Raw genomic sequence first — 13,523 nt, 5'->3', positions numbered from 1 at the left:
TTTTGCCTGTGTCATGCCAACTTTTTTAAGAGATTTTTTTTTTAAGATTTTAGATGGTGGACCCCAAGATAATTAGGGGACTAAGACCTTATGACTTAGAAGCAGAGGCCAAGAAAACTAGTTTTATTATTCTTCAGAATATTTAGTTACTTTTTGGGGGGTGTAGAGGAAACAGCTGGGATATTAGAATGCACAGTGGTAGGACAAGAGGCAGTGGCACAAGCTGCAACATGTGAAAATCAGGTTAGGTATCATGAAGAAAATTTACTCTGTGAGGACAGGGCTACATAGGATCAGGAGATCAAAAAGGCTGAGAAATCTCCATCCTGAAGACACTGAGAACTCTGTAGGATCAAGGTTGTGGGCAGCCTTGGGCAGATGTTTGGACCAGGTGACCTTTAGAAGTCTGTTCCGACCTATTGTTCTGTAGACATTTCACGTAGCATAGGGTGTGACATGAGTTTCAAGTGCTGCTCCCTGTGAAACAGCTTGCCACTAGATTTGCATTCAGGAAGGTGATGTTTCTAGTGGATAACAGGAGCCAGAAGTGCTGATACCAGTTCAGTGCTGGAGAAAGGAATATAATTGCCATGAAGGTTTTGTGCATTGGGTTTTCAGTAGGTGGCACTTTCTGGATGCCTGAATTGAGGGCTGTGCAGAAACAGCCCTCACTTCTCCAAACACTGTGTAGGGGTTATTCTTCCATTAATTAATATTTTTCCTGGTTTTGGCTGAGACAGAGGTTTCTTTCTAGTAGCTGATACAGCTCTGTATTTGGGATTTAGGATGAGAATAATGTTGGTAGCACACTGCTGATTTAGGTGTTGCTGAGCAGTGCTTGCATTATGTTAAGGATTTTTGATGGCTTAGTGTCCTGCCAATGACATAGTGGGAGAAGCATAAGAAGTTGTGAGGGAACACAGCCAGGGCAGCTGATCCCAGCTGGCCAAAGTGATATTCCATACTGTAGACCATCATGGCCAGAATATAAACTGGGGGAGGAAATTGGCCATGGGCTGCTGCTTGTAGAATGGCTGGGAGCTGGTTAGTGGGTAGTGAGTAATTGCATTGGACATCACTTGTTTATATGTTGAAATTCTTTTGTTATTTTTATTATAATTTTTATTACAATTTTTCATTATTTTCTCCCCTTTCTGTCCCATTAAACTGTCTTTATTTCAGCCCAGGAAATTTATCACTTTCGCTTTTCTGGTTCTCTCACCCATCCTGCTTAGGATGGGGAATTGCTTGTGAGTGAGTGACTGTGCAGTGCTTTATTGCTGGCTGGGGTTAAACCATGGCAGCATCTTGTACACTGAATACTTAGAAAACAAGCCAGAATTTTTAAAGTTAGTGCCTAGTTTTAGTCTTAATCTTTTTGTGGTTCCACTCCCCAGTTATCAGATGGGAAAACCATGATTGTTTTTCAGGGACAATGTAGTGATGACTACTGTAAATAGTTCTTCCTTCAGAGCACAGTTTGTGTTCTGACCTGTGTATTGCAACAGAAGCAGAGAAGAAAGCAAAGCCTCAGTCCACACAATTTGGAGGGACTTTTGAAAAAAACCACAGGTGAACATTAGTTAATTAGAACAGCAATGCATGGAAGAAAACTGCCTTAAGTATAGCATTTCCTAATTTTCTGATTTTTTTTTCACTCTAGTGCTTTCATAGCATTCTTTAAATAGTCTTTTGTTTATAACTGTAAATCACAGTTAAAATTTGGAGCCGTTTTGCAGCATCTCATACATCTTTTTTGTTGTCTATGAAAGAACATAGCTGAAAGAGTCTCTATGGTAGCAGATGCTTCTGCTGTGCAGTGTTTGTCTCAGGCTCTGAGCTCAGTTCTGTTCTCATCACCATCAATGGGAGTTTCAGAGTTGCCTACCCTGCAACTGTCACTTTTATTGATGTCCAGGTGCTGTAGTACAGACTAGCAAAGAACTTGTGAGTCTTATGCTCTATCCTGTGTGCACAAGGACTTTGTGAAACCAGGATCTTGGAATCTGCAAGAGGTGCTGGAAAAATAGTGAAAATTATAGACACTGGAAGTCTTTAAAATCTATATTGTTCAGGAAAGTATCTGCTTAAATTCACTCATACTTTGGGAGCCATTGAAAGACTTTCTTATCTTTTAAGCATGTCTAAATATGCATGTTAGTCATTTCTGGGGGACTAAATATATTGAACAGGATGTGTATTAATAATGTGGAAGCAGCAAACTAAAGCTAAATGCCTAATACTAAATAAATGCAGGAGCAGGGGAAATAAAGCATATCACTTCAACTGTCAACATAATTGTAATTTTTAATGAAAGTGCAGATACTGTTTAAAAAGGCTGTTTGAAACAAGAACAGTAAAGTTGCATTAGGAAACAATGTTCAACCTTAATGCATATCTATTGTCTGAATGCTTTATAATAACCTTTTAATGGGAGAAATCACTTAAAGATGGGAAAATAGTCTTTGCCTTTAGTGTGGTGTAAAATTAGATATGCTCAAAGCTATTCACTTGCCCTGCCTTTAAAAGCCTGTGGAAATACACACAAAAAAGTATTTCTGGTGTTGAGGGCACAATAAATGTTAGGAGGAGATGTTGTTCTGGAAGTAATGCTTTTCTCCTCAGAGATAATTGGAGACATTTGAGCTTCAGAGTCTCAAAGTCTGACAGTGGTTTTGAATTCAACTGATTTTAATGAACCTTTGAAAGTTGTTACAATTTTCTGACTTACAAGGTCCCTTATAATTCTCTACAAACATGCTGTAAACAAATCAGGTGGGAAATCCTGATTTTGTGCAAAATTGTTAATTTGTGAAACAGGAGAATACCCCACTGCAAGATTCTCCATCTCTCACGTCTCCAAAATACAAAGCAGGGATCAAAATCCAATTTGTTCTACCTTTTGCCTTTCAGGTCCAAACCATGAATTACGTTGGACAGTTAGCAGGGCAAGTGTTTGTAACTGTGAAGGAGCTCTATAAGGGTCTAAACCCAGCCACACTGTCAGGATGTATAGATATAATCGTTGTACGTCAGCCAGATGGAAATCTTCAGTGTTCCCCTTTTCACGTTCGCTTCGGGAAAATGGGAGTTCTACGTTCCAGGGAGAAAGTGGTAAGAAAATGTGTCATTTTTTTTTATATGTCCTGTCTGTGAGTTAACTGTAATAGCATGGAAATTACTGAATGTTCTTTGGTCTGCTAGCTGAGGTTTTCTTTAGACGCCTTTTATAAACAGCCTGAATTAATTCAAGTTTCAGTTAAATGGTTGTTACTGATTCTTGCAGTTCAGAGCATAATTTGTTAACTATAATAAAAAACAGAATTGACTATAATAAAAAACAAAACTAGTCATGAAATTTGTAATATTTATATTCGATAAAGCAAAATTTCAAATGTGCTAATTTGAAACTATACTAGATTTCATTAGTGACTCATTAAAACCCTTTTCTTTGTTCAGTGTTCAATGATATGTTCAGTGATAGTTCCAAAAAGGGAGATATTAATGAAGTAATATTTTCAGATAATAAAACCATGAGGTTAATTGAAGCTAGAAAAAAACTCAGTGAGGATCTTGAAATAAATGTAACTAGGCTGAGTGACCTGCAAGTGTATCAGATGTGAAGTTACCAGTGTGACAGATTATTTTAGGAAGTAGGTTTTCACTCCATAGAGCTTAGGTTCTACCGTAGCTAGAATTTTCAGTAGAAAGATCCTAAAGTCAGCATGGGCATTGTTCAATTTTTACAGATCAGAAAGAAATTCCAATATTTTGATTCAGTAACTGTTGAAAGGTATTACTGTGCCAGTGGTGTACCATGTCCTGAAATAGACTTGTAGACCTGCGCAAGTCTCCAAAAAATTTACAGTGAAAATGGAGTTGGTGGCAAGCATGGTTATAGTCAAAGAGAGAGAGATCTTCCTGAGAAGAAATAGAGATAGATAGGGCTGTACAGTGATAGGATAAATGTGTGGAAGGAATAGTCACAGGAATTGAATGTAAAATTATTTTTCTCATTTGTGCTTCTCACAGTGTGAAAATAAGTCTCTTTAATGAATTTGAAAGACAGCATATTAAGAATTTGCATTTGGAAGTACTGCTTGCACAATTAAAAAATAGGCTATGAATTAAGAGAGCAAATAGATTTGTGTGGCAAGTGAAGAATTCAGAATTTCATTCAAAAAGATTCAGAACTTTATGTAATGACTATAAACCTTTCTGAGTAGAAGAGCAAGGTATCAATGAGCTGAACAAGTTAGAAGAACATCTTTATAATTGATTGCTTTGTGAAGGGGTACTGAAAGAAAAAGAGTAGGTCACTATTTCCTGTTTATTGTAATGTTTCCTACACTTCCCTTAGAAGCATTTGCCCAGTGTCAGCAGTAGGATTAACTTTCTTTCATATAGGAATATATTTATTTCCTTCCAGGTTGACATAGAAATTAATGGAGAGGCTGTAGATTTGCACATGAAACTGGGAGACAATGGGGAGGCCTTTTTTGTGCAGGAGACAGATAATGATCAGGTAAGAATAAAAATTACTTTTAATTCATTAAAAATCCAATGCCAGCTCTTCAAAATCAGTTTTGAGTTTAGGAATTTTGTTGAAAAATATACTTTTATTAATTTTATAGTTTTGACAGTTTCTGGACAATTTTCTGCTATGGAAATTTAATGCTATGCTGTTAATTCAGTTTTTTTTTTTTTTAATTGCTGAGATTTGAAAAAGCTGAAGATAATCACATGATTGAAAAAGAAATAATTTACATGCCAGTATGTGAACAGAGATGGCAGCTACAGAGTTCACATGCTTCAAAGTTGCATGGAAGAGGTTAATGTCCAGGGACCTGTTTTTTTGCAGAAATCTTTAATTTGAACATAGGCACCAGACAGCTAGTAAAAGTGCACATGCTCTGTAAACATCTGTGCACACATTAATTCTGGTGCTTCTCATAAACATGATCTCACAACTATTAGTTGTGTATTTCAATGAGAATGTCTGCTGTTGTGCTGTGGTGAAATACTGGTCCAAATAAATTATGGTTACAGTAACTTTGAGTAGTCCATATGTAATGTAATATAAGGAAACTTTTGTAGGCATTTCTCTTTATATATCCCAAATAATTTTTTCACTGTCCAGAGTAGGTGAGTGTTCAGATTCCTGTGTAGAGTATATTACCAGTTTCAGATGAGAGTTTTATGAATACCTTTATTTTTGAAATTTTTTTTGTGGTAACAGTTATTTGAGTTATTTGGTGACTGAAAACTACTGGAAATACTTCCATGAATATCTAGAGATGAATATATATATGAATGCATAGTAGGGTGTTTGTGTGACCTAATTATAAACCATTGACCTATCTGATGCTATCTGTCATCTGTGTTGTGAAGGGGAATTGTATTTTACAAAATGTTCTGAACTAAGATTTTGTTTCTGCTTTGTATCTTACATGAGGTGGACAGAAACCTACACCATAACCTGGCCAATATTAGATGCTCAGAGGATGCTGTATTAAGAGTATTGTCCCTGGTTTGTTTAAGGAGATGGAGCTATGGAAAAAATTTCCATATGCCATAGGAGCATAATGAGTATCCGGATGTCTAATCCTTGTTATTTTTCTGAAGAGTAAATAACTGATATTTTTGGTAATTTGTACATAGGTTGCTGGTTGTATGACTGGTGAAAGAGCTAACATGTTTTATGATTTGAATTTTTTTCTTTTTCAGGAGGTAATTCCTTATCATCTCTCCACATCTCCAATTCTGTCTGAGGGGACTGCCTTAATGGAATCCCAGCTGAAGAGGAATTCCATAGACAGGATACGAAACCTGGACACCAATGCATCTTCACAAGTCCCACCCCAAGCCCATGGATCCCAGCCTTCTACTGAAACATCTCCAGTCTGTAGCTCTGTGAAAAAAAGGAGGAAGAAGAGGAGGAAGTCAACTCATAAAATAGACAGCTTAAAAAGAGAAGACACACATGGAGACACATCAGAAGATGAAGACTTGTTTCCCATAGAGATTAGCTCAGAGGAAGAAAAAGAGCCATTGGACAATTCAAGGTATCATAGTGGAATTGAGATATGTAATGAAAACCTGGGTTAATGTTCCAGTCCATGCCTTCTAGCAGTTATTTCTAAGTCAGAACATATGGCTTATGAAGATGTTACTTTAAAAGTAAAGCTTTAGGGTAGAAAGCTGTTGGGAATGTTAGTAATTAAAGTAATGAAAATGACATTAAAAACATAAGAATCCTCTATACTGTTGTGAACTAGATGGTTTGAATGAGATAACATTTCTTTATCTCCTTTTAATTCAGGTTATACTAGTTCTTCTCTGCGATAGGGTTTGTTAGTTGAGGTATATGAAAATTCAGTAACCAAATACTTTTTTAAATGTCACTTCTTTCCCCAATTTAGGATCCCTGTTCCAGATGTGTTTGTTGATGATGTATCTGACATAAAGGCTCCTTCAGTTTCTGTGCTTTCTCAGTCTGCACCTTACCCTCATTCAGATGGAGAATGGTCACCTCTTCAAAGGTACCTTTTCTGATAGTACAGTTCTAGATAGTACACTTCTTTTAATTTTTCCATTAGTGTCTTCTGTGCATGTACTATATGAAGTCTCACTAACAATTCTGATATCAAACATGGTCAGTGACCATTATTAGATTGATGCTTTTATATTTTAATGAGATAGTGTACCAAAGCATCAGGTTGGCTTTGTCCTTGATGCAGCAAATCTATACATAAAAATGCAGGTCCATAAATTCTGAAGACTGTTTTTATCTGTTAATGTTACTGCATATAAATACTGTAGAGAGGAGGAATGTTTTGTGAAATCTGAATATATGCCTGATGCACCTTGTAAAGGCTTCAGTGAATGTAGGTTTATAAGTCTTCAGTATTTTGAGTGTAATCCTTTTAAAAATTTCCCAGATAGGAGTTAATATATAAAAATAAGATTTTTAAAATGAATATGAGCTTTTCATGTCGCTTTTAATACAGATATGATATATTTACTGTATGAAAAGAGCACATACAGTAATTTGCATACTTTTTCCTGTGTGTGTATTTGTGTGCAAGTGTATACCTTTCATGTCAAAACAGAGCAGTTTGGGCCTCCCTTTTTGTGTCTGTCAAAAAGGGACAATTTTTTGCTCAGTGCATTGCACTGAGTAATTCTAGTTAGGTCTGTGTGTGTGTGCCCCGTGCACGTGTGCTCCACATCCCCCATGCAGAGTGCTGGAGTGCATCAATATTCACAAGACCTTGTCCTAACAAGTCTAATCTCAATATCCTGCCTCTGTAGTTGGGGGGCAGAGGAAAGGAGTGTGAGGAGATTATTTCAGGGCAGTGGCAAAATTGAACTGTTGAATTGCATTCTGGAAGAAACATTGTCCAGTGCCTGAAAAGCTTGATGGGATTGGCTTCACCAGGCTGCTGATAGCATTTTTCAATACCCTGACCTTTTGATGGCTTTTGGAATTGTGTGTTTTGTTTGTTTCTTGATTGCAGTATCCTGGGTTTTGAAAACTCTCAATGTAAAGGGAGTGTTTGTGTAACTAATGCACAAAGAGTTTATGTTAATTGGGACTTGTGAATATAATGACACCCTGTCTTTCTTTCTCCCCACATGCTCTGCTGCCCAGTAAGGCTATAGATTGTACAGGGCAAGCCACTCTCCTCACTGTTCCAGCAGACAGAGGCCTATCTAATTCTTGTCCTCAACAATCTTCTCACTCTTCTCTTCTAGACAGGTAGAATAGTTGTCCTCCTTCTTTTCTGGACTGCTTTTTAATCCTTTTAACACTTTAATACACCTTTACCACATTAAGACTATGCGAACTGCTGTTATGTTTATAACTGTACTTATTGCTAACCCAGACACTTTGAAAGTGACATTGGAAACCACTTTCTCAGTTTGCTTCTTTGTGTGCATTGAGCAGCAGTAAGTTACCTTGATGAACCATCCATTGAAAGAGGGTGGCTAATACAAAATTATGTCAATGAAAGCCTGGGTTAAAAATCAAGTTCATTAAGATGATAAAAACCCCAAAAAGGAAGAACTTAGATGGTGAATTAATTCCTCTGAAGACTGATATTTCCACATAGCTTTTTACAATCAGTGTATATTTTAATGACATTTTAATCCCATGGTTTTCTTCAGTTGTTTGCTTGTGCATAGATTGCTAAAAGCAAAACAAAAACCTCAGAGAATAAGTGAGCAATAAAAAATGTAAACCTTGTAATGGGAGGAGCCCTGTGCCAAAAGAAAACTGGTCTCTCTAGGCCTTTGTAGTAGTGTAGAATTCCTCTTTTCCACAGAGCTAAAAGTAGATACAGACGCTTTCTGGGTTATCTTAAATTCAAGAAGTCTCAAGATTCTGCAGTCAAGCTCTTTAACTCCATTAAGTCAACGGAGAGAGGTCACAGCAATGTTAAAAAATTTAAAGTAGTAGAATATGACCTGTACAATTCTCCATTAATGCTGGGAAAGCTTTGAGTAATACATCAGGCTAAATTACTCATTGCTTATATCAACATAGTTGCCATACTTGGTGCCTAAAGCCATATCAAAACTGATAATCTTGAGGTTTTTCCATTTTCTAGGTCTGCCTTCTTTAACCTGACCATGTTGCAGCACCAAGTCAGAGATGCTGGGATGTTCAAAACTGTTCTCCTTAGCATGTTCTCTTGGCAAAGCAGGGGAGGAGCACAGGTTGGGATGGAGCAGTAATGTGCTTTGGGGGCTTCATGAACTTTGTTCCCGAGTTCACCTGTCTTACAGACTAGACAGACATTTAAAGTGCTGTGGCAACTTGTCTGAGTGAGGCTCTGTGTTTGCAGCTGTTGAAATAAGAATGCTTGGTGGGTCTTTCAGCATTTTTTTTTCCCCTCCATGTGAAGTAAGGAATGCTATTATGGCCACCTAAGAGATACTTCAGAGGCTCTCAGACATTGCTGTAGCATGTATGTGTTGTAGGCCTCTTTCCTTATCGTCTGTTATCACAGGTACTTTTTGTCACACAAGGCAGGGCTTTTTCTCAGGTCATACTGCTGCTTTTTCAGGGATCTCTTTGCTTCCAGTGGAAAACACAGCAAAGATGATTGTAGTCTGTTATTGCAGAACTACCAACTACAGGCCAAGTTCCTTGTTCTTTGTCATTAGATTAGATTAAGTGCAATCATAGCAGTTAATATATAGGACTGTGATACAAATATTCAGCATCTATGGGATGTGAATCAGAGATGCTGATCTAAATACCTGAAGATTCCCTTCCTTCTTTGTGTACTGTTGACAGGATGGGTGGCTCTGGTTTGATCTGCAGTATCTCAGCAATCTGTGCAAGGCAAGGAAATTTCAGCTGGGCTGAGTCAGTGCATAACTTAAGGACACAGGAATTGCAAGACATAGTTCAGCCAGACCACTGGGCAGCAGTTGCAGCAAGAACCTTCACAGAGCAGAGCTCTCTGCTTTAACATAGCCATGTTTGTTAGTGCTGCATTTCTGGTGCCTTCCTTGTGTCTCTGAGAGTAGAAATCAGGGGGCTGAGTAACAGCTTGGGCTCTTCCCAATCACCTCTGTGTACAAGGGAACTGTATTTTCAGGGAAAATTATGGTGAAGACCAGGTTCCTCTCCCACCCAAATCTGTTTTCTTACTGCAAAATGCAGATGTTCTACCCGAGCTGAAGCAATACTTCTATTCTCTCAGGGTGTCTGAGTAAGTGAGCTTGGGCTGAACAAAGACAGATTGGAGATTTTTCTAGGAAAACAACAGGTATCTTGGGGGTTAAAATGTCTGTAATGTACAGGGTAAGTAAAACAAGAAGTGACAAGGCTTCCTTAAATCTAGATATTTTAGGTTTAAATCAGCAGTAGGAGCATTACTGCCTACTGAAATTTTCTGAAGTGCTCAGGCTACTGATTTCCCAGGTTTCAATGGCCTCTAAATATGGAACATGCTGCAAATCCTACACACTTTTCAGTGGAAGATTTAGCAGTTGCCTAAAAACCCACTAGGCAAGTTTTTAATCCTTAGAGCTTGAAAATACTTCTAAAACTGCACTTTATTGATTCCTTTCTCTGTCAAATTATAGGTTATGCCCTAAGGATGGATAAAAAATGGAAATTCTTAGTCCCTAAAAAGATGGCTTATTAGTTTTATAATTTAATTAGGTAACATAAATATCTATAGCTAAAATGTCCTAGTGTCTGTCCATATTCAATATGTATTTTACTGCATAGTTGAAAACAGTGAATAGTGTAGTTATTTAGGTTACTGTTACTTCAGATGTGAATGTGAAGTAATTATTTTGCTGTGATTAGTGAATTCCCTACCACTCGGCTCTACAGAACATTGAAAAAGGGAGACTTTATAACACCTTCCTGTAGCTAAAAAGGAGAGGAACTTTTCACAGGGGTGTGTATGGACAGGACAAGGAGCAATGGTTTTGAGCTGAAAACATGGACTTTGGTAAGAAGTTCTTCACTGTGAAGGTGTTGAGGCAGTGGAACAGGTTGCTGTGAAAATATGTGGATGCCCCATCCCTGGAAGTGTTCAAGGCTAGGCTGGATGGGGCTTTGAGCAACCTGGTTTCATGGCAGGGTGATTGGACTAGATGATCCCTTCCAACCCAAACCATTCTATGATTTTACCTTTACATAAATTCCTCATGTTTGATTTATTCTTTTATCCATACAGGTTTGGCTCTTTCATAGAACTGCAGAATCACAGAATGATTTAGGTTTGAAGGGACCTTAAAGATTATCTCGTTCCAACCCTCTTGCTATGGGCAGGGGCATATTCCACTAGGCCAGGCTGTTCAGAGGCCCATTCAATCTGGTCTTCAGGGATGGAAAGTTTACAGCTTCTCTGAGCAACCTGTGCCAGTTCCTCACCATCCTCCCAGATTTTTGTTCACAAACACTCTCAACTAATTCTTCCTAGGGCTGCTGTCAGTCCATTCTCTGCCCAGCCTGTATTGGGATTGCCTCGTCTCAGGCATAGATAGCACCATATACTTGGCCTTGTTGAACTTCATGTAGTTAGGCACTTCATGAGATTAGGCCTTTTGTTTTTAAGAATGAAAGTAACTCAACCTGGACTTTTGATTTGGGAATATTGTGGATTCTTTTGTTGCTTTTAGTCTTTAAATCAGGATTGGATAAGGATACCAAGACGTGTTACGGCTCCAATAAAAAATGCAAGCTTTGTTCAGGAGGCATTGGGGGAGATTCTGTGACCTGTGTTATGCAGAAAGGCAGAGCAGATTATCTGCATTTTTCCTTCTGTCCTTGAAATTAGTGATTCATTATTTATTAATGACTGAATTGACATCACATTCTTGACTTCGCTACATTAAAAACACTATACGCTGATAATTCACTAATTAATTTATAAATATTTATTATCAAGTAATTATCAAAACAGTTGAATATGTTTCAACTGAAAGGGCTCAGATTCTTTGTGTTGCTCTCCTGCTGTTTTCTTTATAAACATCCATCCAGTGGTTGAGCTGAGCAAGTTAGAAAGGAGTCAACTGGATTTCTTAGATTAAAGTATTACTTAGGATAAGGTATCTTGTTGATGTGAGTAATTTCTGCACTTTGCATACATTATTCACCTGCTGCTGCTGCTGGTACCATCCCTGTTCTTTTTGCCATGCAGAAAACCAAAAACCCTCCTGAAATCAGGTTGGCTCTTGATTATTTCAGTCTTCAATTCTTGTATTGGTGGACATCAGTTTGGAAAGCACTAGGTGCGTTGTGGTTACTTTTGCAACTTTTTTTTTTTTTGTTTTTCTTTAGCCCATCAGACTCACGTCCTCCTACTCCTCAAAGTGACTCAGAATTAGTCAGTAAACCCACAGACAGAAGTGGACTGAAGAATAATCCCCACATGCACTGGGCATGGGGAGAGCTACCCCAGGCTGCAAAGGTATCCAACATAAGTTCTTTAATTCTGCTAGAATCTTTTGTGCTTTAATAGGGCATGTATGCTTAGTCTACTGCAGCCTGATGAAGAGGAAATGGATCCTGGTTTTAACCTATAATTACAGTATTTTATGTAAGAGAATTGAATCTTCTCCATAGAAGGTATAGGAAAGTACCTTATGGCATTGATATTCTCAATAGTGGTGATAGATAGTAGAAAATGAAGAAGTAACTGAGACCCAGTCTTGTAAAAGTTAGAAGCTTTAAAAAACAGGAAAAAAAAGAAACCCAGTGTCCTTTGGTAAATCACTGAAATTCATAAATTATCTTAAATGGAAATCAGGTTGTTATTAGCAGTCAGATTCACAGAAATGAAAATGGGCTGCTTCAGTACAAAAGCATCCAGAGACACCTGCAGTTCTGTGAGTGTGCAGACCAGCTGTTCTCTTGGCTGATAGGACTGGCTTGGTGCTTCTCTTCTTGTCCCAGTTAGGTGTGGGATCTGCAGCTGGCAGCGTTGTTTACAGTGCTGCACAGAAACTGCCCACACTGCAGGCTGGTCAGGTGCTGTCTGGCTCCTTGTGACAGCTCCTGAGGAGTCACAGCATTCAAATGTGAAAGGGGGGGGCCTTAAGGTTTACACGTGCACCAGGGTATGGGAGATAGAGGTCAGGTTTCAGTGGGATACTGCAACGATGGGGGCTAGGATAGTGCGGAGTTTGGCATCTCCTGCTGAAGGCTGGCTTCTCTGCAGAAAGAACTGCAGGTGAGATGGGCTCACACACAGTATAAAGAGGAAAATCTGCTGTTTTGCAGGCCAGGGAAGTGGGCATCCTGTTCAAAGAGACTTCTATGTTCTGGCAATGGCACCAGAATTATAATAGCACTATTATAATTTGTTGTAATTAATTCTCTGTTGGTAATTAGTGAAAAAAGGAGGGGTGGGAATCCAGAATTCTTAATTCCTTTAGAGGAGCTCTGGTCTCTTCTTTAATATGTCAGTCATGAGCTGTTTCATCACCTCTGCACTATTCTCCTCCCTGTGTACATTGCAAGAAATTTGGGAGCTATTTTGTGCTCAAAGAGAGCTGATTTAAGTGCACAGGTCCATGCAGGAGTTCCAAACTGGCAGTTGCAGTCTATAATGGAGGGTTTCCTGCTAGGAAATTTAGGTGTATCTTTTTTATCCCAGTCACACACCCTGGTGTGTATTGCAAATCTCACTCCCAGAGGCTTTTCTCTCTGCAGTCCCTGTCTGTGTCCCAGGCTATTCTGATCTTGCCTTACCTGAACTGGGAGTCATACTTCGGCTGCTGTTGAACTTCATGTAAGAGTTGTTTATTTGCTATGACATGAAGGTTATAGCAGCTGCTGCTGTAGTTCAGCTCCACTCTGTCCTTCTGTAAGAAAGAAAACTTCTTGTCCCACACTCAGAGAAGATCTGGAATTGTTCCTATAAAGTGATTTAAATTCTAAATCTGGGAATTAGTGTCTTGGTGCCTGAGACCATTTTGATTGTGCAAGGACTCCAGTCTGCACCACCTTATCTTGTTTGTCAGGTTAACCTTCTGAGAGAAAGCCA

General features: G+C 38.5%; 1 protein-coding gene across 7 annotated transcripts in view; it reads left to right on the top strand.

The window, feature by feature from the left end:
• Positions 1-13,523, top strand: part of LPIN1 (lipin 1) — a 78,845-nt gene that overhangs the window by 38,218 nt on the left and 27,104 nt on the right. For 4 of the 7 annotated variants that reach the window (XM_021525389.3, XM_085576277.1, XM_085576278.1 and 1 more), the window contains 6 exons: positions 2,914-3,114; positions 4,430-4,525; positions 5,728-6,065; positions 6,423-6,542; positions 7,655-7,762; positions 11,816-11,945. In XM_021525389.3, the coding sequence (XP_021381064.3) occupies positions 2,914-3,114; positions 4,430-4,525; positions 5,728-6,065; positions 6,423-6,542; positions 7,655-7,762; positions 11,816-11,945 (993 nt within the window). The remainder of the gene's footprint in view (positions 1-2,913; positions 3,115-4,429; positions 4,526-5,727; positions 6,066-6,422; positions 6,543-7,654; positions 7,763-11,815; positions 11,946-13,523) is intronic. The other 3 variants (XM_021525386.3, XM_085576279.1, XM_085576282.1) reach the window with 1 other exon arrangement.

Source organism: Lonchura striata, chromosome 3, assembly GCF_050655825.1.
Source record: "Lonchura striata isolate lonStrDom1 chromosome 3, ASM5065582v1, whole genome shotgun sequence".
In the NCBI taxonomy this organism is placed as follows: Eukaryota; Metazoa; Chordata; class Aves; order Passeriformes; family Estrildidae; genus Lonchura; species Lonchura striata.
Note: the sequence above shows the minus strand (reverse complement) of the source record. Positions and strands in the feature narration are given on the sequence as shown.